The following is a 24,077-nucleotide window of genomic DNA, read 5'->3' as shown; positions in this document are numbered from 1 at the left end:
AGTCATTGATATTAAAATAGCTTAGGTATGGGTTTAAAATCAATGCATGAATGTGGCGAGCAACATGTATGTACCTCGGGGTGATAGGAGCCGCAGTGCTTGGGGCGGCGACGATGCGCGCGCGGCGCATGACGGCGGCAGGCGGCGCGCGGTGGAGCCTCACGGGCGCGCACGTCCAGCCGCTTGGCGCCGCACGGGCACAGTGTATCCACCACCAGGAGGATCAGGTTGCTGTGGGGGATCTTCTGTACGCTAAACGGCCTAAAGAAAATGTAATGTCTCAGTCAATTAGCAGAGAATGGCAAAGGTTGTGAGATAAGTTTTTACTACAGCTTACTTTTATCATTCACAAGTTACCTTTCGCAACCGGAATTGTGACAATTTGTGAGTTTTCCTTTCAAAGGTTGCGCTGTGTTGAGCCGAGCTGACTGCAGGCTGAAGAGCTCGGCGCTGGTGTCGCAGGGGCGCACGGCGGCAGAGCGCGCGGCCTCGCGTGGCGCTTCCCGCGGCGCGCCTTCGCGCTCCTCCCAACCTTCGCGGCCTTCGCGCCCCTCGCGGCCCTCGCGACCCTCTCGCCCTACCGTCGTTCCCCCCGTCCCGTCCACTATGATCTCATACGGCCCTGGGTCACGACTTACGTCTTCATATTCGAGGTCTTCTTTTTCGTAGTCTTCGTAATCGGCATCTGTAAATGTAAAAGGTAAATAACATATATAATATACGTGCATGATATCGTTAACACGTATTTGTCTACAGTTTTTCTCAAATTCTACAATAAGGTGTTAGTGTTACCCAAGTCTTCATCAGCGTATCTACTAGAGCGGGCGCGAACTGGCTGCCACAGCGGGAACCATACGGCCAGCAAACTCATTAGGTAACCTCCCACCCATGATAGAGGCTTCAACGGCTAGAAAAAGTTTACAGTATTTATTTTATTATCAAATTGACAAATTGTTGCTTATATGCTGAGAAATCTGAACACCAATATAGGCTCTAAAAAGAAGAGAAATACCGTTAACTTATTGCTGTTTCCACTGAAGGGGTTCCTTGAATCGGGACACCTGCCCTGGTGGTCGTGCACGGTGACCTTCTTGTAGATTCTGTCCTGTACCAGCGAATCCATGATGGTGCCGTCCACCTGGCCGAAGAAGCGGCCGGTCTGCGCCGTATCCTCCGACAGGATGATGAATCCATTATCGTCCAGTATATAGCAGTCGAGTTCGTCGCCCGCGCAAGTCTTTTTGCAAACGCTACCAGCTGTGCACTACAATAACATTGAATAATTAGGACTTTTCATAATTCACATGCAATAAATACGAGACGTGAGATACAATCGAGATGCACGGTTATAGATTCTTCTTTTGTCCTCGTATGTGTACGGATTAATTCTTTTTTGATTTTGGTAATAATTTATCTGATGTACTGGACGTAAACACATACCGTAGAAGTGACATTAAGGAAATGCTTGACTAATGAGTCCAGCTGGAAGTGAAGACCAACGACGGCGGCAGGCGCGCGATGCCCGCGGGACTCGACGAAGACGGCGTGCGTGGCCATCACATGGTGCGGGGGAGACGGCTCCGAATCCGCCTCACGGAAAGGCACCGAAAACACGAAGCTCTCGGGCTCTACGCCGTGTTGCTCCACCGCGCGCTTGTACCACTCCGAGTCGAACGCACGCCCGTACTTCTCGCTGAAGTGTCTGTATCCCCCACAAAAATTTAAAATATAATTTTTTAATAGCTGTTCAGGTAATTAATGATGGACAGGTGATAGTCATTTTCCATTATCTTAATGTTTACTCACGGCTCTGCAGATTCAGAAGAGCGCGAGGCGTTGGTATTGTCTGTCCACTTGAGCAGTCCGCTGCGCGTCGCCACGAACGACAGCGTCACCACGAACTTGTGGAAGCGCCCTTGTCTGCAAAGACAATACAGGTTACTATCCGTTACCGAACTTGTGTAAAGATGATTCAGGGCAGGAATTTTACATTATAATACAGAACCATTAGAAGATGAAGACCCTTAAAATAATCTTCAAACGACAATGATACTGGGATCACTTTATTGTAGAAGACCTCTATGGCTTAAATTTTCATAAGGAATAGAATGGATCTAATTCGTCACCTTCTTTTCTAATAACCTTCCCTTTTTTCTTCGTCGGCGGCAATATAATATGTTTAACTTACTATGGCTGTAGCCGTAGAACAATATTAATAGCGTAACAGTATAGTAATATTCAATTTATGCTTGAAATATTAAATCATAGTAAATGAAATATTTAAAATTAAATTGCACAATAGATTTTAGATTATGTTTATCATTTCAAGCATTTTCACTTAAAAATAAACATAAAAAAACACTTGTTATTCCTCGACAGCTAGAAAACATACAAAAAAGACATAATAATTATTACATAGTTTTACCTCATTCCTGGGTTGCTTCAGTTTAAATTAACATAAGTGTTCAAAAATAAAATAAATCCGTTTTTCGTGACAACAAGATACAGTAAATAATAGATTTATTTAACGTTTTCTTTTTTATTTCACTTAGCGACTCGACGAACGAAATTTAACTAATGGCCGGTGATGCGTCTGATATCCAAATGCACAATTTTTTATGCAATATATGGTACATTTAAATAAAATTCAACTATTACCTCGAAATGGTTTGGTGTGAATTAGCTATAAAATATGATTTTTAATGGAAACGACGCAATAATTCTCTCCAAAATAATAAAAATGTTTCAAACAAAACAGGGAAAGTCTCTAAAAAGGGTTAGAGTACAGAAAAGAGTTCGATTCAAGTATGAAAACTATGTTAATGATTTTCCTTTACATAAGAGAATGACTCCGAACTAATTTTAGATTTCTCATTTAGTCGCTAGCAATACTAACACGATTACTAGAAAGTTTACTAATATGTTATTTTTTACGTTACCTTGTCAGTAGAGCCATTAAAGTCGCTATCGGGCTATTGTGACAAACATATCCAATTAGTGAACGAAATAAAAAAATAAATTAATGTGCTTCAAACGTGATTGACACCTATATGTGCTTTACTTTATCATGCAAGTGTTGTATTATTTAATATCGCGTGGTATTTGTTGATTGAATTAATTCCGCGTGATCCATTGCGCGGTTGCGCCCAACGCAGAATTTGTCTCCGCTTTATTAGAATTCGGTGTATATTATCAAGCATGCATTGTTACGATCTTATACTTACTGGGAGTGATGGTTGGCATGTCCAGTGTGAGCGTCCAATTCTTTTATTACCATTGCATCCCTAACTAGCGATTGCACTAAAGTCTTGTCACCTGAAAAAATACATTCATTTACACTAAATTTATGGTCTTCATTGCAAATCGAAAAGAAAAGTTAACGATAATTATTTTATTACTGCGACTCAATTTCAGGATCTCGATATTCTTAGAATATTCGACATATTACTAATAGTAGATACGCTGTAAATAGGCTTGGTAAATATTTTTACTCTACTATTTCTCCTACACTAAGTGTCTCCGCTAGTACATATAAGCTGCACTGTCTTGCTACGTACAATAATAAGAATCCCTGTCCTGCTTCTTGTGGGCGTTGTGCAGTGTGAGGGCGCGCGGGCGAAGCGACATCCACTTCCAGCCGGGCCGGCCTGCACGAGACAGGAAATGCAGCAGCTGCTCCTCCGGGCTATTGAACACTTGCTCCGATGTCGACGCGTATTCGCAGTACACCCTGTGTTGTCATGAAACATATTTTATCAATGCCAATTCTTCATGTTTTTCAACGGTATTATTCACGTTTAACTGCCAATATTTCCAAAGTTCAAGTAATATTGAAATCCATTTCTATACTATTTAACTATGTATTTTATAGATAATTTATAATTTATCTATAATAAATTAAAAGAATCATAAAACTTACCAATCGGGATGCACTTTCCAGTTTTCGCCCTTAAAGTACTCCGTGACTGTATAAAAATATTTTATAGTGTTAAATTAATGACAATAACATTTAATTTTTCACGTTATGAATTAATAAAGAACAAAAGTACATTTTGCGCGATGTGCTAGTTACTTATAAGAAAACATAGTACTAATAAAATCACATCTTAGGTATCTCATAAGTCATCCGAAAACAATGAAATCTTAGGTTTCTTTCTACTCCATTATTTGTAGTTTAATTTACAGAAGAAAGTGATGGCGTATATGTAAAGATACAGACCATTAAAAGGGCTGTGTTTGATTTCCTGCTCGGCCTGCAGTTCGTACATGCCGTAGCCGTCGGGCAGCACAGCGGCCAGCGAGTAGGGTGTGCCGGCCAACGGGCTATAGAAGTAGCGTTGCCGTCGCGCCGCCACACGTCGCATGCCCGCGTATTGCACCTTCACTCCGATCTCTGTCTCGCCCTCGCGCTGCTCTATCATGTCGTGACGTAACTGTGCACAGATAATATAAGTTAATTTAATGTTAATCTTTAAGTCGTTAAATTTAAAAATGTTACTGGGGTCGTTTAGAACATATCAGTAATTCAGTATTTTAAAATCGAATACGAAAAATGTAGTCAAGTTTTTTCTTTAGGCACAGGATCCAATGACATTTATGGATAAGTAAATAGATAGTTATTTATGTTGACTTGTTAGTATTTTTGCATTATTATCTTACATCTAGCAACAGCGAGGTGAGATTGACGCGAGAGTTCTCGTCAGAGTCGACCAGTAATTCCACGTCAGTCAAATCCACGCTGGAGTACAATGGTCGGAGAGTTTCTGTGTACTGCAACATTCACAAAAATACTAATTAATATTTACTTCAAGTATTAATTTATTAATTTGTTTTTTAGTTTCTTATTATGTATTTATTTCTTTGAATATTGTTTACCTCCTCGTTTGTGTGCTGTAAAGAAAAGAAACACAGTTTAGCTATAAAATTGTTATTTAGTGACAAAATAAATAAATAAAATTTTACACGAACATACCAATGGCCTTAAATCTGGATGATACAAAACATGCCCGTTGTTATCCACCATAAATGAATATCCGTTAACACCCAACTGAAATGAAACAAATATATTTAAAAAAAAACATTAAAATTACCAGTCTTATACACTCGTTAGTCTATTCAAAGTAAAATATACCTTATACGGTGGAACGAGCTTCTTTATTTGATCGACAGGTACATCAGTGCCTACAACTCCTAGTAAATTGGCTTCCCTTTGCTGAAATAATTTAATTAAGTTAGAAAAAATCTAGTCGCATTCATTTATGAAGAGTATTAAATTAATTTGGTTTTGTTTGTAATTATCCAGTAAGTTTTAGATAGTTTTTTGTTCTAAGAAAAAGTCGCTAGAGTATTATCTAGTTTCTAAAGGAGATATACGGTTTAGTATAGAATATATCAAGTCTAGTCTACCTCTATAATCCCCGTATCTAGGCCTCGCTTCGTAAGAAGGTATTAGAAAATAAGCCGTCACAAGAACTCAACATGACATGTAATATTCTTCTAGGTATTGTACACGATAAATATTTGGGAATAAAAGGAGTGATGAAATTTGTGTCAAATAACAGTAAATTGTTACCGCGAATTTATAAAAGTAATACAAAAAAAATGCTTGTGTAAAGAAGGGAATATGTTAAACGGTTATCTCGTATAGGCTTGCAATTAAAGTTAAATCTTAGCTATGAACCGTATGATAATAAAAACGGTATTTTAATGAGTTACTTACAGTGTGATTTCTCCTGTCGAAAATCGGCACAGTAACTGATGTCATTAACTGACCCATTCCATCGTCAGCTAAACTGCTACTCTGTAGGTGGAAATAAAAATATTTTAGAAACAAAGCCTCGCACAGAAACATAAGTTGCCTGTGAAATATTATAATTTAATTAAATAAAAGTAACGCTAATGATTACCAGCAGAATGCAACAATTTAAAATCATAGCAAATATACAAGCTAGAACAAGTTTAGAACAACAACCTTTAAGTTAACAAACTTGGTTAAATAAATTGCGATGCATTTTAATAATATGTTTCTTCAAAATAAATTACAGGCAAGGTAGGAAGCTTGTTACGGTTTCCGATAACACTTAAGTTTCTGCTGATTATGTTTAGTACATGCTGAAGTCTTGCAGATAATACCCGTTAACAATAACGTTACATTTAAGACATGTGACGTCATATTTTGCCGTCATGTTTTGCTCTGCTTACCCTTCCGCCGACGTACACAGGACTCCAGTGCACAGGGTGTATGGTCTGGTACATGACCAGTGGCCTCGCCAGCACTTCCACGAAATGTAGCACCTTCTGTCTTATCTCTGAGTGTTCGTTTATTGTCACGTGGAATCCTAAACAAAATATATCATATTAACACGTAAGTTTTTTTTTCTATAGTAATTTGACTAACTAATACAGTTTCGATGTGTGAAACAGAGTTTAACTGTTTAAATATGTGTGCGTCAATTGAATAAATAGAAAGTAGATATACAAATAACGTATATTGTCATTTGCTACTACCGAACCTTTATTGGTGCATGCCATGTCTTTCATAGTGTGTCCGGATGCTGCGTCTCCGGCGACTCGATACGTGAATATCCTGACTGGCATATGAGGCCAGTTCCAAACGCGGAATACGCCTTTTACGCCATTCGCGCCGCCGCCCGCGCCTATTACCGCAATCGCCTGGTTGCATTGACACCCCTGACCAGTGCGATTGTACTACGAGAAAGGAAAAGACTATTAGTATCATAGAATAAGTACAAAGTCACGACATCTACCTTCACGTATTAGTATTCTAGTCTCAAATTCTATAAGAAATTGATTAACAATTACAATGTTAGATTACAAATTTTTAGCTATGAAGAGGCAGTTACGAAATACTGTGTGATATAAAATTGTCTTCACGTCACTTTACTCAAGATCGTTAAGTGATCGCTAAGGGAGTTTTATAATGTAAATTTAAGTAAGCGAGTGTTTGAATAATAACTGTAAATACAATATTTTTTATATGAATATAAATGTTTAGTATACGTTTTAGTTAGTTATTGTTATTGCATTTAGATATTGATATAATTTATATTGGAAAATTACCCTATGTAGTATCTCGAAGGCTGTGGTGAGGGCGCCTGTTAAGTTGGCCGCACCGCCCGAAGGCTCCGCCGCCCACAGCGCGGTTTTCAGTTCACGCAACGTTTCAGGTACGGCCTGTAAACAATGTTTAATTAATCCTATTGTATTATTACGATAAGTATTATAAATATTTCTATCTAATAAAGGTTATAGTCCACTACAAGAGTTTAATTAAAATAAACAGATTTGATATAAAAATACAAGAAATTCTTAACTTTTATTTTAGAGCACAATCTAAATTTAAAATGTGCAAGTTTTATTTAGAGATGTGTTAGTGAAAAGTGTCTTTTGAGTGTGGTTTTGTTCGCGTGTGAACATGAGGACCGACCACTTCTCACCTGACCTTTCCAACACAGCAGGGTCAAGGACCACTGCCGCCGCTCACTCACTATCCACACATTTCCCAAAGCCACATTTCAAAGCCGTGAAAGTTTGATTCAAACGGAAATTTCACACTGGAAATTTATACGCCGACATAAGCACCTAAATGTAGAAGTTTTTCTATTGTCTACGAATGCAAAATATTTATTCGTGAAAAGTTTTTTTTGTCTCATTTTATTTTGATATCATAGTCTTCTGACAGACGATTATAACACTGATAAAACATTTAAATAAAAACTCAGTCAGTCTTTGAAAAAACAGACATAACAGCTTGTTCCAATACTTGTTTTACGACAGTAAAAAAAACAACTTACGTCCATAAACCAGAGTGGTAGACAGAGACACGGAGCACCATTTTTCGCGGTCCTGACACACCTCTCTCGCTTCTTCTACATACATACATACATGCACGTCGGTTTCGGGTGGTGTTAATTTTACCACAGTTATTTAATAAAAACAATAAATATTGTAGATTAGTGAAATCAGCCTTTTATAAGAATTGTTAATTCTACCAAACGCAGTGATGTACTAAATCTTAAATATAGTAAAGTTTCATTAACACAGAATGTTATAGCACGTGGAATGTTTGCCGAGGGGTAATTTCCTCGCCGTATATTAGCCGGAGTGCGTACATCTCAGGGCCTTGTGCCCATCTCAGAACGTTTCCACTTGTAATATAGGTAAATTAGCTAGTTGAACCTTACAAGTTAACAGCTGTAATATACGCATGATATTTAAGCAAGCCTTACTTTGCAATGGTACATATCTTATTAATGGTCAAAAGTTATTCAAAAGTTTTATGACCTTTTTAGATATAGGAAAGAAACCCTCATTGTTAAACTGTTATTAGTAAACTATTACATCAAGTAAGTACTAATTTTATATGATAGTAACCAAACCTCTTACCGTGGGTTTCTGATACCAAAATACCCGTTTAAAAGTTATTGTTATCTCTATTTTGTCAACGATAACGAAAGGGATGACGATATATTTGATAGTGGCATTTGGCCTCAGAAACCAACGGTTAGTCGTTCACAACTTCAACAATGAAGACAAGATGAAACAGAATCTTTTCAAGTATATCACTTAATGCCATTTAGATCGTAATAGCATAACTCAGATACGAAGTTAAGCGATAAACAGCGTACACAACTTAACCTGTCGCAAGTTGAGACTTAGCAAGAAGATACTATCTTATATGTTGTTCAAGACTGACTAACTATACAACACCATTGTTATACATTTCCTTTTACAACAGTTCAGTGGTGGGAGACACGTAAATGTACAAGGCTTTGTTTTATTAAAATTAACGCTAATCTCAGTTTATCTCCCGTTGTAATTTACGATACGCCCAAACATTATTTGCTTTGCAAACCCCAATTACCGTCGTGTAAAAATACTTGGTAAAATATGCAAGGAAACGGATTATTTCACTCAATAAATCTTTAGTAACAGCTTGTAGAAGTGAATAGTATAAAATTTTAAAGTAGTATTAACTTTTAGCTACATTGTATCTTACTGTGAGGCACTGCTGACGAAATACTCGTACTTATAAAAAATCAATGGATATCTCCGTTTTTCAAAGAAGGATATTAATATGCATTCATGTCTTTAAGCAGTGAAACCCATGGTTTTAACATTCGAGTTATGTTAGTAATCTTACTATATACCTTACTAATATTATAATTGTAAATGTTTAGATGGATAGATGGATGGATGTTTCCAAAACGGCCAAACAAATCTCGATGAAATTTGGGATGCACACAGAACATAGTCTAGAAAGACACATAGGCTACTATTTTTTTTTATTGCACGCGGACGGAGTTGCGGGCGACAACTAGTCTATAATAATAAAGTCTGATGTAATTTAATATTTAAAGAAATTATAAACAAAATAAAAAAGACAAAAAATCACGTCTGATGTAATTCGAAATTAACAATATGGATCCATTGTTATATAATATTTGTTTGTTAAAATCTAATGGAGGTGTAAATTAAAGCAGGTCTGATTGATTCCATTAAGGCGCGATAGACCGAGGACAGATGGGTATCGTAATGCGTACTGCCGCACGCAATACCTGCATTTGCCTCATTGTGGGAACCATTTAAAAGCAACTATGGTATGAAAAAGGGTGAGATTTAAAAATAGCCTTAAAACGATATCGAATAAAACAAGCTCTTAGTCATTTCGTGTCTACGGTTTGATTTTTTTTAATCGTCGTAATTAAAGCGATGTCACCCGATTTTATAGTGTTTAAAGTCAAATTCGAAGTCTTTTTTATCGTTGAAATAATACAATTGTAGACGGTATAATTTTTGTCATTTATTTTAAACAAAATAGTGTCCGCCACAACTGTTTTAGTTAAAGCTTTGTTTTCCGCTCCCACGAGTAATAAAATTACGTTGACCGCAATTTAAAATAACCACAAATATTAAATAACTTAAATGTCGGCCTCATATTTATATATAATTGTGATAAAAATGATGAAAATACATTACTTAAAGTATTTGAATATTTAGCGTTCGAAATATATTTATTTCTCTTGAACAGATTTGATTTACTTTTTATTCTATTATTTAGAGGTGAGAAATTTCTTCTAACGATCACTCTATGGTTCGAGATTGTGTTTCTCAAAGGACAGAGAAACTGAAGCTAGCTATCTATTTTCAATCCTTTGATGTGACTACAATAAACTATGATTTCAATCGCTTTATTCAAAAGGTACAACAAAAGTATGTATTATAGACAAGTACGTCTGTACGTCCTGTTATAGAATAGGAAAAACTAGACGATAAAAGTCTTCACAAAAAGATTTAAAACACTCGTAGTATTCTCAATATAAGAACAATACAAAACGCTTGATTTACCAAATTCAACACATACAGTTATTTGATTTGGCATATTATTTTATATGCCGATTTTACTTTTGGCTTTACGAGAACAATCTATTTCGTCTTACGTCTTACTAATATTATAAATACGAATGTTTGGATGTGATGGATGGATGTTTGAAATTTGACATATAGTATATAGTCTGATAAAACACATAGTCTACTAATTTAGTTGTTTTTAAATTCCCCGCAGATAGAGTCACGGGCAACAGCTAGTTTTTAATGAGAATGATTTTTTAAATATCATCTGTATCTGGTCTGCTAATTAATTTTTCTTTCTACATACATTTTAATTACATACCTGAGCCAATATCTTCGTATAACATTGATGTATCTCGGACACAGTATCACTGTATCTATATACGTTGACGAAGTCATTCGGGCCTAGAGTATCCAGTAGCGCTGACACTGTAGCTTTGGCCAATCGCTGGTAGGACGAACCGAGGTCATCGGAGTCATCCATAAGAATGACTAAGTCTTTCGGTGATGTAGCCGCCTCCACGAACCAGTTTGAAGACCTGAAGTCGTAGAAGTCTCTTGCGTGATGCGAGTAACCGTCCTCTGGTGGCCATGACATTGCTATACAAAAGAAAAAGTAAATGTAAAGTGGTAAAATCAAAAATAAAGTTCTGTAATGGGTAAAAATGTCTTTTATTTTTAATAATAAACTGTTATAATTTATGGCAGATTGAATAAATACCTAAACATATTATATGATGTTAAAAATGTTACTGTATGTTTGTATCGAAAAATACTCTTTTAAATCCATTGTCCAATATAAAAGTGAATAGCTTTCAAGTTACAATAAGTCTGTGTTATAAATCGTAGTGAATTTTAGAAGCACTTTCGAAGAAATCTTGAGAATAGGAAGTGCCGGAGGCGAGGTTGCATAGTTCTGTAGAGTTCGCACCGACGACGGGGCTGCGGGGGAGGAGGAGGGTATTTCTACGACCCCTAGGTATATACTTCTTTTAAACTGTCGCCATTTTTAAAACCGGGTCGATAGTGTTATGCTTTAAACTCTGCTTATCCGTTAACCAAAATGGACTGTAAATAAGTTGAGGTTTATAGAATGAAAAAATGACTTTCATGATTTCACGAAATGTAATAAGAAATATTGATACAAAATCAGGCTAACATGAAAAGAGAATATAATAAGCGTAAACAAATAAAATAAAGTTTTTCGTATTTTTTTTATTTATTTTAGACGTATTGTGTTAACATTTACCTGGATATCTCCTCATGAAGCCTGTAGAGGAGGCGTAGTACTGCCAGGAAAGGGTTGGGTCTATCTCGTAGTTATTCACGAATAATGGATCCAAATGTTCCGACCATGATATTTGGTTCTGCACCTCCGCATCTACAAACAAAGAACAAGTTTTTATTCATACGATTTAAACTCGTACTCGTACGTTAATGAAATATTTCGATACGTGTTCGAACATATGTTTTCAAGTTACAAATATATTGTATATTAGTCAAACCTTTAATTAACAGAATACTTGAAGGTAGAATTAAGGTTTTGTATTGATAGCATTCAGTAAGGTTTGTCAATTTATTAGAGTGAATTGCGTGTCTATGTAAGTAAATTCTATAGATAAACGAACATTCTGTTTCTTACACATTAAATTAAAATTATTAAAAACGTTTTTAAATTGTATCATATCATGCAACAAATGTCAAATTAAAGCAATGATTCATAATAAAAATAAGAGAAAAAAATAGACTTGAATAAAGTCGAAGTAAAATAAAGGTCTTCAAGTCGCTCAATTAGTAGGATTTTCCTTAAGCTATAAAAATAGACTTATTATACTATTGGTGGAGTCGAACATCGACCACGATCGCTTTCCACTCAGACGCGGTAAAAAAAAATTATGAATGGACAGGAAATTTTCGTCTATAACACGACTGGTTTGGAAATGGATTAATTTTTGCATTCTAGTATAAAATAGATTGCTGAATCAAGGTAAAGAGAATTAAAATATATCTTGCCCAAGCAAAAAATAAAGAAAGTGTATTTGAACGTTGACGTTTTATTGCCGTTTGGTCTGACATTTTTAAGAAGAGAAACAATTTAGTTTTTTTTTTTTAATAAAACAACTTGGAAATGAAACTAGAATAGTCATCACTTATTGGTAAACACTTAATCATGTCGCGGAGTACTAGTTTCGCGACAAGCGTTACGTAACTAAACTAAATAATAGTCAATTATTACTCTCTCGTATTTCTTCCATTTGTAACGTTCGGAGGTGACTGGAAAGTTAATTATAGGAAATGAGTATGTCTTCTATTTATTTATACACTTGAAATGAAATAACATAATATTATATAAATACATAATATGTATGTATAATATATAATATTATGTTTAGGTTTTGTTAAAGAGAAGGAATAACAGAGTAACAGGAATAAGATGTTACTGCAATGTTTTAATGCAAGTTTTCTTGCAGACTACGTTCTATATGTATATGCCAAATTTCATCGAGATCCGTTCAGCTGTTCTGGAGATACTTTCAAACATCCATCTATGTATCTATTCATCCATTTAAAATTCGCATTTATAATTAGTAAGATAACAATCACCTTGGACTCCCTCAATCTGCACTAGATGACGTCATAAGTGTCAACAATATATCGCAACATTATATCACCCTTTTCTGCCTGTCACACGCTGTCACGTCACGTTACGTTAAAAGTTATTAGTGTTAAAAGTTGCCTATTGTATGTACAGTCAGCGTCATATAGATCGTCACAGACAAGATATGCAAATATATAGGTACACCAAAAGTATTCAATTATATCGGTACAACAAAAGTCCTCAAAATAATAGATACATTCACCCTGCTCAAATACATCGGTACATACACAGCGTCAAATATATGAGTACATGCAAGATGCTCATAAATATCGTAGCAGCCACAGCTTCATAAGTAACGAAGCAGTCAAGGTGCGCAAAAATATCGGTACATTTGACAAAATTGAACTCTATCTCTATATACTTGTGATACAACTTGGAATAAACAACTTCTGTTACATTCATTTGACACTTTGTATTAACATTATAGGTTGTCCGGAAAGTTCGTTCTGATTTTCGATGTAAAGCTTACAATAGACTGTAGCTGAAGTGGATTCATTTTCGGATTTCCACCATTATCAAACGTCACAAAAATTTCTATATTGTGAATAATTTCATTTCATTGGTTGAGATAAAAAATATTTTTTAAAATTTTATCCAATAATAAAAGACGTTTTAGGTATAGAGTCGTACCAATATAATTTAAAAACATTTCCAAAAATTTAAGAGAACAGGGTTTCAATTTTCCTTATAAAGCGGCACGAACTTACTGGGCAACCCAATATTTTTCTTCTCCTGTCATAACGCTTAAATATAAAAGTTTGTCACGCCGAATATGACAGATACGTATTAACTAATATCAAATTTTGCCTTGTCACATTATATATAATACTAGATTGGCGCAGTATTCTAGTATGTTTGCCGTAATATGTAAGTTTACCGGTTCGAATCTCAGGCTACTTATTTTTCATTTTATCAATCACGGGGTTATTTTTTCATAACCAGTAAAAATTTGGTAATGTAAAATTTTGCTCGACAATTTTTTTTTATAATTTTCGCTGTCGTGTAGAAAGAAATTTAAATAAAGTTAACAACAATTAGGTCAGACCATCGCGGGTGAAGTGAGTGGGCGGAGCGTGGATTGTCTTTGCGGGTTTTAAAGATGGTACGCGCGGAAACTATACGTACAAGTGTTATCTACATATGTGTGTGCGCCCACGCACACTGGAATGTTTACTGCAATCGACCAAAAATTTGATGTAGTTTGAATATTGACATTCAGTTTTTTTCTTTGTTTCTTAAATATAATCAGTATCAGTAAAAGGTAAAAGTAAAAGTGTTATTTTTACCGGTACAAGTTTAACAAACATGAGTAATAAACAAATTACATGCCAATAGCATCGCTTTATCTCCTTCATTTTTGTTTGAAATAGAAAAGTACTTTAACGGTCAAACTCATTAGTCCAAGGCAATATCAAAAAGTACCTAATAACTACGGCGATAAAGTTTATTTACATGTGCTTCGATATTAAAATTAAAAAGTTTAAATATCAAAAAAATAAAAAATAGTTGCTTGGGATTTGAACCGCCGACCTTACGTACCAACGGCGGCGAACGGTAAGGCCACGAGACCAAACTAGCATATATGATGACAAACTTAAATTTGATGTTGGTTTTAACTACCTAATATCTGTCATCCGCGTCGAACACTTTTAGTAAATTTTGAAAAATGGTTTGATGCAAAGTGTCAAATGAATGTAACAGAAGTAGTTTATTCCAAATTGTATCACAAGTATATAGAGATAGAGTTCAATTTTGTCAAATGTACCGATATTTTTGCGCACCTTGACTGCTTCGTTACTTATGACGCTGTGGCTGCTACGATATTTATGAGCATCTTGCATGTACTCATATATTTGACGCTGTGTATGTACCGATGTATTTGAGCAGGGTGAATGTATCTATTATTTTGAGGACTTTTGTTGTACCGATATAATTGAATACTTTTGGTGTACCTATATATTTGCATATCTTGTCTGTGACGATCTATATGACGCTGACTGTACGCGTTAATGGAAAACTGACATCAAGGTGTGATGGTTTGTCGTATACGAGTTTTTAACTAATGCTTGGAGTATTTATATGTTCATAAAACCACTATAAAATTACGAAATGGATTTTATTTCTCATTGTCAACGTATGATGTAGATTTTCAGTAATATTAATGTACGGTAAAACACATTGTTTCACTATATAATGTACTTATGTACTTGTACACGATGCTCGGCCGCGAACCGCAGCAATGCACTCACGTAGCATCCGCGAACTCTATTTCCGATTCGCCTAAATAAATATTTTATGAGACAGATTGAAGCTTGCCGTGTTGTAATCAGGTCCGAAATGTTATTATTCTGTTTATATCTATGCAATTCACAAATATTTATTTTACAATGACAATACAAAAACGACATTTCACTTGCGACCCTTAAAAACTATTAAAATATATCTAGACTATCTATGATTAGACTGTGCTTACTTGGCACAATCTCTAGATTTCTACAGTAACTGGATAGTCGAGACTTAAACCAAAGAGATCTTTATCTTAGAGAGAAGAGACAGTAACAACCTTTTAATCTCAACTTACCTTCTGTATTAATATAGGGCGGCATTAGCACAGCACTGTAAGTGGTATTGACTGCGATGTGATCGAAGTGCCGGCTGGGAGACAGCACAAGGCGGCGTGCGCGCGCGGCCAGTGTGCCATCATCTGCGTGTACATTCAACCAACGCGCGTCAAAGTACGACCCTGGACTGCCGTCTGTGGAACTACTGCCTGGGGAGAGTGCAGCCGCCTCTGCCGAGTCCATTATACGCTGCGAATTAAAAATTATGATTAACTTTGGGTTGACAATTACCGTTATTTATTTGTCGTAATATATTGAATGTAAGGAGTGATGGTCATTTATAACATGTTTATTGGAACTTTGGTCTATATGTATATATATTGGCAATAATAAGATATTATAATAAATCCTGAAATTAACAAAAAACGATAACCATCTAAATATATTGCCAAAACAACAAAAAAGAAATAAAATAGTAGATTTAAAATAGACTTATAATACTCCATCGAGTATTATAATATTAGGATTGTTTTTACTGTTAGTAATATTGTCTGATATTTAATTAAGGCATGACATAATTACACACATTTGCCACCAAACTGAATAGATCGGAATTTACCGCAAGCGTTCGGGTCAGTTTGGTTAGCGATTCTATTATATTGTTATCTATAGTAATATTATATATATTATATTATATAGAGAAAAACATGATTACTATTGTCTCCTTCCAGTAGACTCAAAACGTACTGATTTTACAGAGTATCTTAAGTCTTTGTTTTATTACTTGTAGGTGTATTTATATTAAGTAGTCCTGTATTATCTTACTATAATTATAATGCGAATGTTTAGATGGATGTTTGTTTGAAGGTATCTCCAGAACGGCTGAACGGTTCTCGATGAAATATAGCAAATATATAGAACATAGTCTGGAAGAACACATACGCTACTAATTATGTTTTTTTTTAATACGGCGCGGATGGATCGCGGGCGATAGCTAGTTTAAGTTACAATAATGACTGTTATTTATTGTGTAAAAATATCATAGCTAGTTTCATTGCTAAGTTATTTCGATGCTAATATCAAAAGTCATTACCATAAAGCCGCAACTTTGATTACACAACTTGACTTGATATAGGGCAATTTGTAAAACTGGTTATTTATAAACTAAGAAGGAATATGTACAGTCAGCTACATAAATATGAATAAACTTAGAAAAGTTGTATAGGATTTCGGCTTCAAAAATATGTTTATGCACATATTCATCACTATCATATATACATGATCGGAAGCGTATAAATGGATACATGCATGCATATTTTTGAAAACGCAGACGTATACAAGTTTCTGAAGTATAGCACAGGTATATATTTATGCAGCTGACTGTACTAATAAAACAAATATAAGGAAAAATAGGTATCAATACTTTAATCTATTTTTCTTAAACAGGTTTTGGAGAGAGATATAACAAAGCTGTATTAGATTTTAATAATTTGTTAGCTATTTGTAACAAGTATCCTGACACTGAAGAATGACGTACAAGATTGGTTTTTAGATACCTCTCATGTTGGTGCAAAATAAATGACTGTTTTTATGAAAATGAATTATTTAAAAAAATCCGCTTTTAAAAGCAATTTGTTGAATGAAAAAATAATCTTTTCATCTAGTACCGAATATTAATCGCCAAGTACAAATATTAGGTTTTACTATAAATGTCAACAAGTCACTATAAACAGTTTCTTAGTATACCAGAAATACTTATAGCGAACAATACAACTTAATATTCACCGTAACAAAAAATAGTACAACTAAATAATAGAGCATTTAAGTAAACAACTTGTACATAATTTGAACGTGTCCCAAGTGACGAAGTAATTGCTTTAATATTGCCCTAGCTGGTAACACGTCGCGTTCACGGCGGCGGGCAATCAAGCCGAGTTTGCTACGCTCACGCAAACTAACCCGTTACGGCTACGGTCGTAGCAAATCTTGTAGAAGTAACCTAGCACTTCGGTCAATTAGTGTAACCTATTTCGATTTTAGATTTATTTGCATTTTTATGAATTGTTATTAAGTTTGAGTTAATTTCTATTACTAGTTGCTTTATGATCATTATCGGCGTAATTAGGTTAGCTCAAAACTTCGTAAACAGATACTGAAAACACTGTTTATAAATGGGAGTTTTTAGTTGTGCTCGTAATGTTCCCGTAGGAACATGCTCGGCAAGTACGAAGGAAGTAATTAAAACTTGTCCTCTGTGCTCAGCTTTTACCGCTTTCATTGCTTTTTATGAAACTGGACATGTTTCTGATATAAAACATATAGATATAGTATATAATATCGATCAAGAAAGTTATCGATTAAGCTAATTTATGCTCTGATAAGTATATTTTTTAAGATCTATTATTAGTCAAGGCAGTGACGTAGAACGGACATTAATTAGATAGCATCTCGGCCCCTTGGTAAGTACCTTTACAAACATTTTAATGCCCCCATTAAGAGCCCCGATGAAAAACTCTGTGTTCTTGAAACAATACTTAGTGCTGCTCCGTAAATACGCAATTCTTTTATTTTATTTCAGCTACAGTTTCATTAAGTGCGAAATGTTGGCGTCGTTTTTTTTCCTGCGCGACGCCCGTAGCGGAGCAATCCCCTCGATTTTTCAACTTTATTGTACAGCTAAGCTCTGAGCGCTTTCGGCCGGGGCCTTGTTCGCAACTTATTATGATACCACCTTTTCGTAGCAATGCTACGCTACGCAGATATTATAATAAGACGTCTCAGACTAACCGATAAAGGTTCTTTAATACTAGAAAACTTTTGTTGACTATTATTGCACATTCATTTTTCTTTCACCCCTTGTCATGGAATAATCGTGCCCATGTTTAACCCCGCAGTAATTATTCGCATCAAGAACTCATTTGATTGTTGCCGATGTTAACATGTTGTTCTGTAGTATATTATACGTAGGGAAACATTCGATCATAAAAATATAAAGTAAGAAGGACTATTTTTATGTGTGCACTAAACTAACAGCAACGTTATACTAACTTACTGAGTAAGCTCGGTATAGTATGTTTGAAAAATATCGATATATTCAGATACACAATAGTTCGTCTTCACACGATGCACTTCTTGCACAGTTGCGAGCAAGTATTCTCAGAGACATCTCTGTTACGAGGAGTTCGCAATGTTTACGTAGGGGGTTGCGGTCGCCGGGGGAGGGGGTGGCTAAGTGGGGGTTCGGGGGGTGACATAATGCAATATGAGCGTCTCGATGAACATGCGGTTTGCCCCCCGCTGTCAGACATACCTCGTCGTATTACGCTAAACTTCCCTAAATTTCAATAAAATCTCTTAGCGCTATGCATACAAATTTTGTGCAACGATAACTTACAGACTTAAAATATTCTTCAGATTTCTCTATTATAACTTGAATTATAATTTTTTCGTAAGTTGAAGCGAGACATGCTATCTAGACCAAAAAATAAAAATAAATGACATATACTGAAAGCATAAGTATTTACGGTGAAACATATAATAATATGACCAGGTTGACGTCCAAAATATCAATTAGCGGCGGTTAAAACACGTGTTTAAATAAACAGGGTCTAACTAAACTTTTTGGGGTAATACAGTAATTTAACTCTGGCGTATAAATTTTAAAGTATAATGCGTTTTTTTCTTTTATATGTCAGTCTTATAGTGAACATTATCTTAAAATCAATAGGAATATAAATAAGCAGACATATAAAAATGAATAATCGCATACGTATTGTACCAAATTAAATTTGGATCGTAGCGCATTCTATCTTTGCGAATAAATAGAATTCTCCGCTATATTTTGATTTCGTCCGTGCGATATAATTTTTTCTATAGTATTTCACAATGGCGGATACATAACGCGGCAACTCTGTCCCGTGCAGATTGTAATTGAAATCGTATTAGTGGAATAGTGCCAGCTGCGGACTCCGCGTTCATTGCATTGCGCGAACTCCCCATGGTTCATCGACTTTGTTCCGCTAACAAATCCTTCGACGAGATTCTTTATGTTTTTTTTTATGTCTACGTCGTAATAAATGTATCTTGGAGTTTAAAAGAAAACAACAAGCGCTAAAGAGCTCAGAATAGCTTTTATCATTCGCAAAAGGAATGTTCGTTTCAAAGGATTGTTGCTAAAGACAATTTATTATCACTCTCGTGAATGTTTACAGTGAGACTTTGTCGTAGAGCTTAGTTTGAACAGATGTACTAATTAAACTGCTCTAATAATATACTTTTTGTACGTTTTAGTAAGTTAGCATAAATATATAAATAAAATAGAAATGGATGAAATAGAACATGTACATATATGTCTGTTACACTTTGCATTGCTCGTAAACTAAGTTAAAAATAAAATGATTTGGTTTTTCATTGATCACAATCTGTAACTCAGGGATAAGATTATTTTATATACGCGATTGTATATAATTTGTTTCTAGTACATAATATTGAGTTCGTCTGTCAAACCTTAATGTTAGTTTAGATACAACTTTATTTCTTAATCTTGTTCAAGGTAAAAATTTTGTAGTAAAATATAGTAAGAATAGCGGTCATCGCCCTGTCGCGCCGCCGCTTTGTGGAGGCCGACCGCCTACGCGCTACGCACGCTACGAGCTACGGCCTACGAAGGGCTTCCCTCAGCGCTCTGTGTACACAATCGTATCTTCTCAAATATCTCGCACAATAATCTTTTTACAATATTACATCATAACTTATAAACTGAGTGAGATATCAAACTTTTCTATTTTTCAATTTCAAACATTAATTTGTTTTTAACAGAGTGTTAAATATTTTTTAATTATATTATGAACTAACATTCGTTTTAATTTTTAAAAATTTAATTATTCAAAACTCTAATTTAATCAAAAATTTTAATTAAAACGTATAACTCTCCGTTTAATTTTTTGGTGTATCGGTAATTATTGGCGAGACTCGACAAATGAAAAAAAATCTTTAAGTTTAAATAATTTGTTTTATCATAACTGATAAATCTATTATATCTTGATAAATGTCCTTAAATAATGAAAACTGGTTTTTAAAGCATCGATAGATTATTTGTTTATAAAATCGCGTGCTACCTAAGTGTGGTAGGACTGCAGGCCCCGGCTCCGAACCGCCTTAGGAATATTGAGTGAGTGGCCTGCGGGATGCGCTGCGTCTCGCATCCGGCTGCATGAGAGAAAGAGACGGAAGAGTCTCAAGACGAATCAATAAAGTCCACTGGCGTTGCTCGAGGCTAGTGGATACGGGTCACGGTGCACTAAGCCCGCGAGACGATATTTAATAACCCCGTCTTCACACGCTCCGACAGATATTACTCCGGCCCCCGTCGCAGATGTTTACTCAGAGTGAATTTAAACGCCGCTTATCATCGCCTAGACGCGATGAAAAGCGCATCTCGCCTTTGAAGTATTAAAGATGAAGTGGTATCATATAAAGTATCCCCGCCTCGCTCGGGTTCAATGCCACCTATAAAATGTTCGTCCTCGTTCAAACTTGTACAATATCAAAAGAAAATTTTTACAGCCTAAAATTTTTGCTGCCAAGTGTCGTTGCGGTTTTTTATTCGAGTATCAATTTCATAGGTACGTTTACAACACATTTCAAACAACAATCAATTTAAAACTGTTGCACAATGCATGTAAACATCACAGTGTGTCAAAATATATATTTATTTTTTGATCTACTGCAAAAGTAAAAAACAAAGTATTTATTAACTTTTATCCACTGAAGTCGCGAATAAATGTAGTATCTTATTTCGATTTTGTTAGAATATTGTTCGAACAATTATTGCAAACCAATAATATAAAAATATATCAGAAAATTGTTGTCAGAAGCAGCTGTTGTTTCGCAATTTGCTGATGGCGACATTAGGGTCGAGTGAGTGCAAGCCTCCTTCCCCTCCTTCCTTACCCGGAGGTCTCCCTCTTGCGGCGAGCCTTTGGAATTTGGCGGTGCGCTTTGCACTCAACGGAGGTTCAACAAACCTACGTCACCTCAGGCTGTATATCCCACGGCACTCTCCTGACGTTTAGATTGTTGTTCTTGTCGTAAAGTTCGCCGTCAAAGGCTTTTGTGTTACGCAAACACGTCACTCACACTTCGTGTAATCATCGCATTACGACGCGTCAAGTAAAATGTGCGCCTCGACTGACATTTATTATGTACAAACACGATGTGACAGGTTTATTATCAAGTTTTTGTCGGCTTATTTATGTTCAAGTGGTGAAGTATATTAGCATTCCATTTAATCTTGACATAAAAATAAATCACAAATGAAAAGTCACCAAGAAAAATTTTATTTTTTATATTTCGAATAACTGTTACTTTTACTTAAATTTTTAAGAAGTTAAACAATTAATGCATACAAGAAAATGAAAATCATCTTAGAGGGTGGACAGAAAAGCTAACTTAAAGTGTCTTCTACTTTAGGGGTTGTAAATTCCGCTTTAGATACAAAGGTACAAAAGCCTTTTGTAAAACTGAAAGTACTTTTAATTTGATTTTCTTGCCACGTGACAATTTTGCAATCTTAGAACTTGTTCAAATATTTTTGTATGTCTTCACTTTTCCGATGTTATCATTATTTTCTCGAATGATAAAACGTGACAAGTTTGCAATGACGTAGCTCGTGTTTTCTTTAAATGTTCTTAGAAATTTTTATGTTTTCTTAATTCGTTTTGAAATTGACTTTAAAAAGTTGACTAAGTGAATAACTGATAATGTCACTTTAATGATTTTACAATGCAATTAATTTTAATTAAATTGCACATAAATGTTGTAAAGTCTTGTAATAAGAGGATAATATTTTTAAAAATGTTCAAAAATTTTATACATAGTTTAGAAAGTTTTATTTTTGTACAAATGGGTCTGTATAATAAACGTGTGGCTCAAACCAAACGATACCATTTCGTATTCAAAACTACATTTCGGTGTTTCCGCTCACGTTAATTGAACCTATTTAATGCGGCATCCCACAGTATGTATATTAAGCGATTTCCGGATGTTTTAATACGAAAAATACTTCGTTATAATACATATTGTAAAAAAATACCCGAACTCAGAGTATATAGTATGATATCCGCAAAAACCGTATACTTATTTCTATGTAACGGTCATTTGTGTTTGCAACGTTAATTTTACGATGTGTGCCTTCGATAAACAATAATGTTGATTTAATGTGAGCGAACTATCCACTCGAATAGTAATTACGTGAAAAATACAGAGAAAACAGTCGAAGCTAGGTAAACTATAACAAGTATATGTTAGACATTACTTTAAGAAATGGAAAATACTTATAAAATAGATCAGGTAGTACAGCTTGTACACAGTTATTATCATAATATTTAACAGTGGTAGAGCCCGCTTTAACATCTTCGCACGAATTGACCCGGCTCGCCCGGTGAAATACCACGACCACACAGAAGACAGGCTTGAAGTGAAAGCAATTCCGCGTTTCGTCTGATGAGTGTGCGTCCCGGAGGCCTAATTTTAATACTCTTTCCCTTCCCATCCTTTTTCTTATAAAGTTGAGGGGATGCATGGGAATTGAAAATGTGTGCATCCCCTCTTCCGTCGATTAAAGGCAACGCATATGCAATTACGTGCCTATGGGCTACGGTCGCTTCGCTATTTCAGCGATTTCAAGTGGCCTCTCGCTTGATTGCCACATTTTGATATAAAAAATCATACTTCAACTTTATATCTGTTCAAAGTAATCAAAGGTGGAGGTTTCAAAGTTTAATATAATTTGAAATTGTAAGAGCTAGGTGATATTGAAAGTGTACATTGGCGGTGCTCATATCGTCTCAGCTATCTATTGTAACGTTATGATTTATAGCTCAATCGGTGCGACTCCCCTCCCCCCTCCAGACCTCTACTCGTACGACGACACGGAGACACCGAGCTCGACTAATTTCACGTAAATTTTGTTACAAGTTCTTGCAGTCACACGAAGGAATTTAAGGTATGCTTCAACATAAAGGAAATAAGCTTTGATACACGCCATTTTACGCATTACGGTAACAAGCTTGAATATTCCTTTAGCTTTAAATATGTACCTTAAATTGTACGAAACTGTTATAAGTAATTAAATATTTATGTTTTTGCCCTTAATTCTTTTAGACATAGGTAACATTGAACTGATAGTGATAACTATAAAAAGGAAAGGAAAGATGAGTATAAATAAGCAACAAAATTATTTTTACGGTTTAAAAATTCATAAAAAACATTATTTATGAGGTTGGTGCGTGATAGCATAATAAAAAGGACAAAATAATAATCATAAGTACATTAAGAACTTGTAATTCGAAATGTTCGCAAAGGTCTACGTCTTTCGTGTAAACACTCCTACTTAAAGCTATAATCCAATAGAAGTAAATTAAAAAGAATAAGTTATGGCTTCCATACTTGTTATTGGTAACGTAGGATAAAAGATAACCATGTAA

At 35.2% G+C, this 24,077-nt stretch overlaps 1 protein-coding gene across 2 annotated transcripts in view; it reads right to left on the bottom strand.

Annotated features, from left to right (window-relative positions):
* stol (voltage-dependent calcium channel subunit stolid) overlaps positions 1–24,077 on the bottom strand; it is a 44,919-nt gene that overhangs the window by 539 nt on the left and 20,303 nt on the right. Inside the window, exons 4-25 of one of the 2 annotated variants that reach the window (XM_013321016.1) lie at positions 15,612–15,840; positions 11,621–11,752; positions 10,694–10,971; positions 7,081–7,194; positions 6,513–6,708; positions 6,202–6,338; positions 5,720–5,800; positions 5,132–5,212; positions 4,973–5,047; positions 4,876–4,890; positions 4,660–4,770; positions 4,220–4,433; positions 3,920–3,965; positions 3,558–3,730; positions 3,225–3,315; positions 2,940–2,972; positions 1,807–1,920; positions 1,441–1,702; positions 1,013–1,264; positions 793–907; positions 358–685; positions 75–261 (exon numbers count right to left, since the gene is read on the bottom strand). In XM_013321016.1, the coding sequence (XP_013176470.1) occupies positions 75–261; positions 358–685; positions 793–907; positions 1,013–1,264; positions 1,441–1,702; positions 1,807–1,920; positions 2,940–2,972; positions 3,225–3,315; positions 3,558–3,730; positions 3,920–3,965; positions 4,220–4,433; positions 4,660–4,770; positions 4,876–4,890; positions 4,973–5,047; positions 5,132–5,212; positions 5,720–5,800; positions 6,202–6,338; positions 6,513–6,708; positions 7,081–7,194; positions 10,694–10,971; positions 11,621–11,752; positions 15,612–15,840 (3,264 nt within the window). The remainder of the gene's footprint in view (positions 1–74; positions 262–357; positions 686–792; positions 908–1,012; positions 1,265–1,440; positions 1,703–1,806; positions 1,921–2,939; positions 2,973–3,224; positions 3,316–3,557; positions 3,731–3,919; positions 3,966–4,219; positions 4,434–4,659; positions 4,771–4,875; positions 4,891–4,972; positions 5,048–5,131; positions 5,213–5,719; positions 5,801–6,201; positions 6,339–6,512; positions 6,709–7,080; positions 7,195–10,693; positions 10,972–11,620; positions 11,753–15,611; positions 15,841–24,077) is intronic. The other variant, XM_013321017.1, reaches the window with a different exon arrangement.

Source organism: Papilio xuthus, unplaced genomic scaffold (genome assembly GCF_000836235.2).
Source record: "Papilio xuthus unplaced genomic scaffold, Pxut_1.1 DF825946.1, whole genome shotgun sequence".
Classification (NCBI taxonomy): Eukaryota; Metazoa; Arthropoda; class Insecta; order Lepidoptera; family Papilionidae; genus Papilio; species Papilio xuthus.
This window is presented reverse-complemented; position numbering and strand designations above follow the sequence as displayed.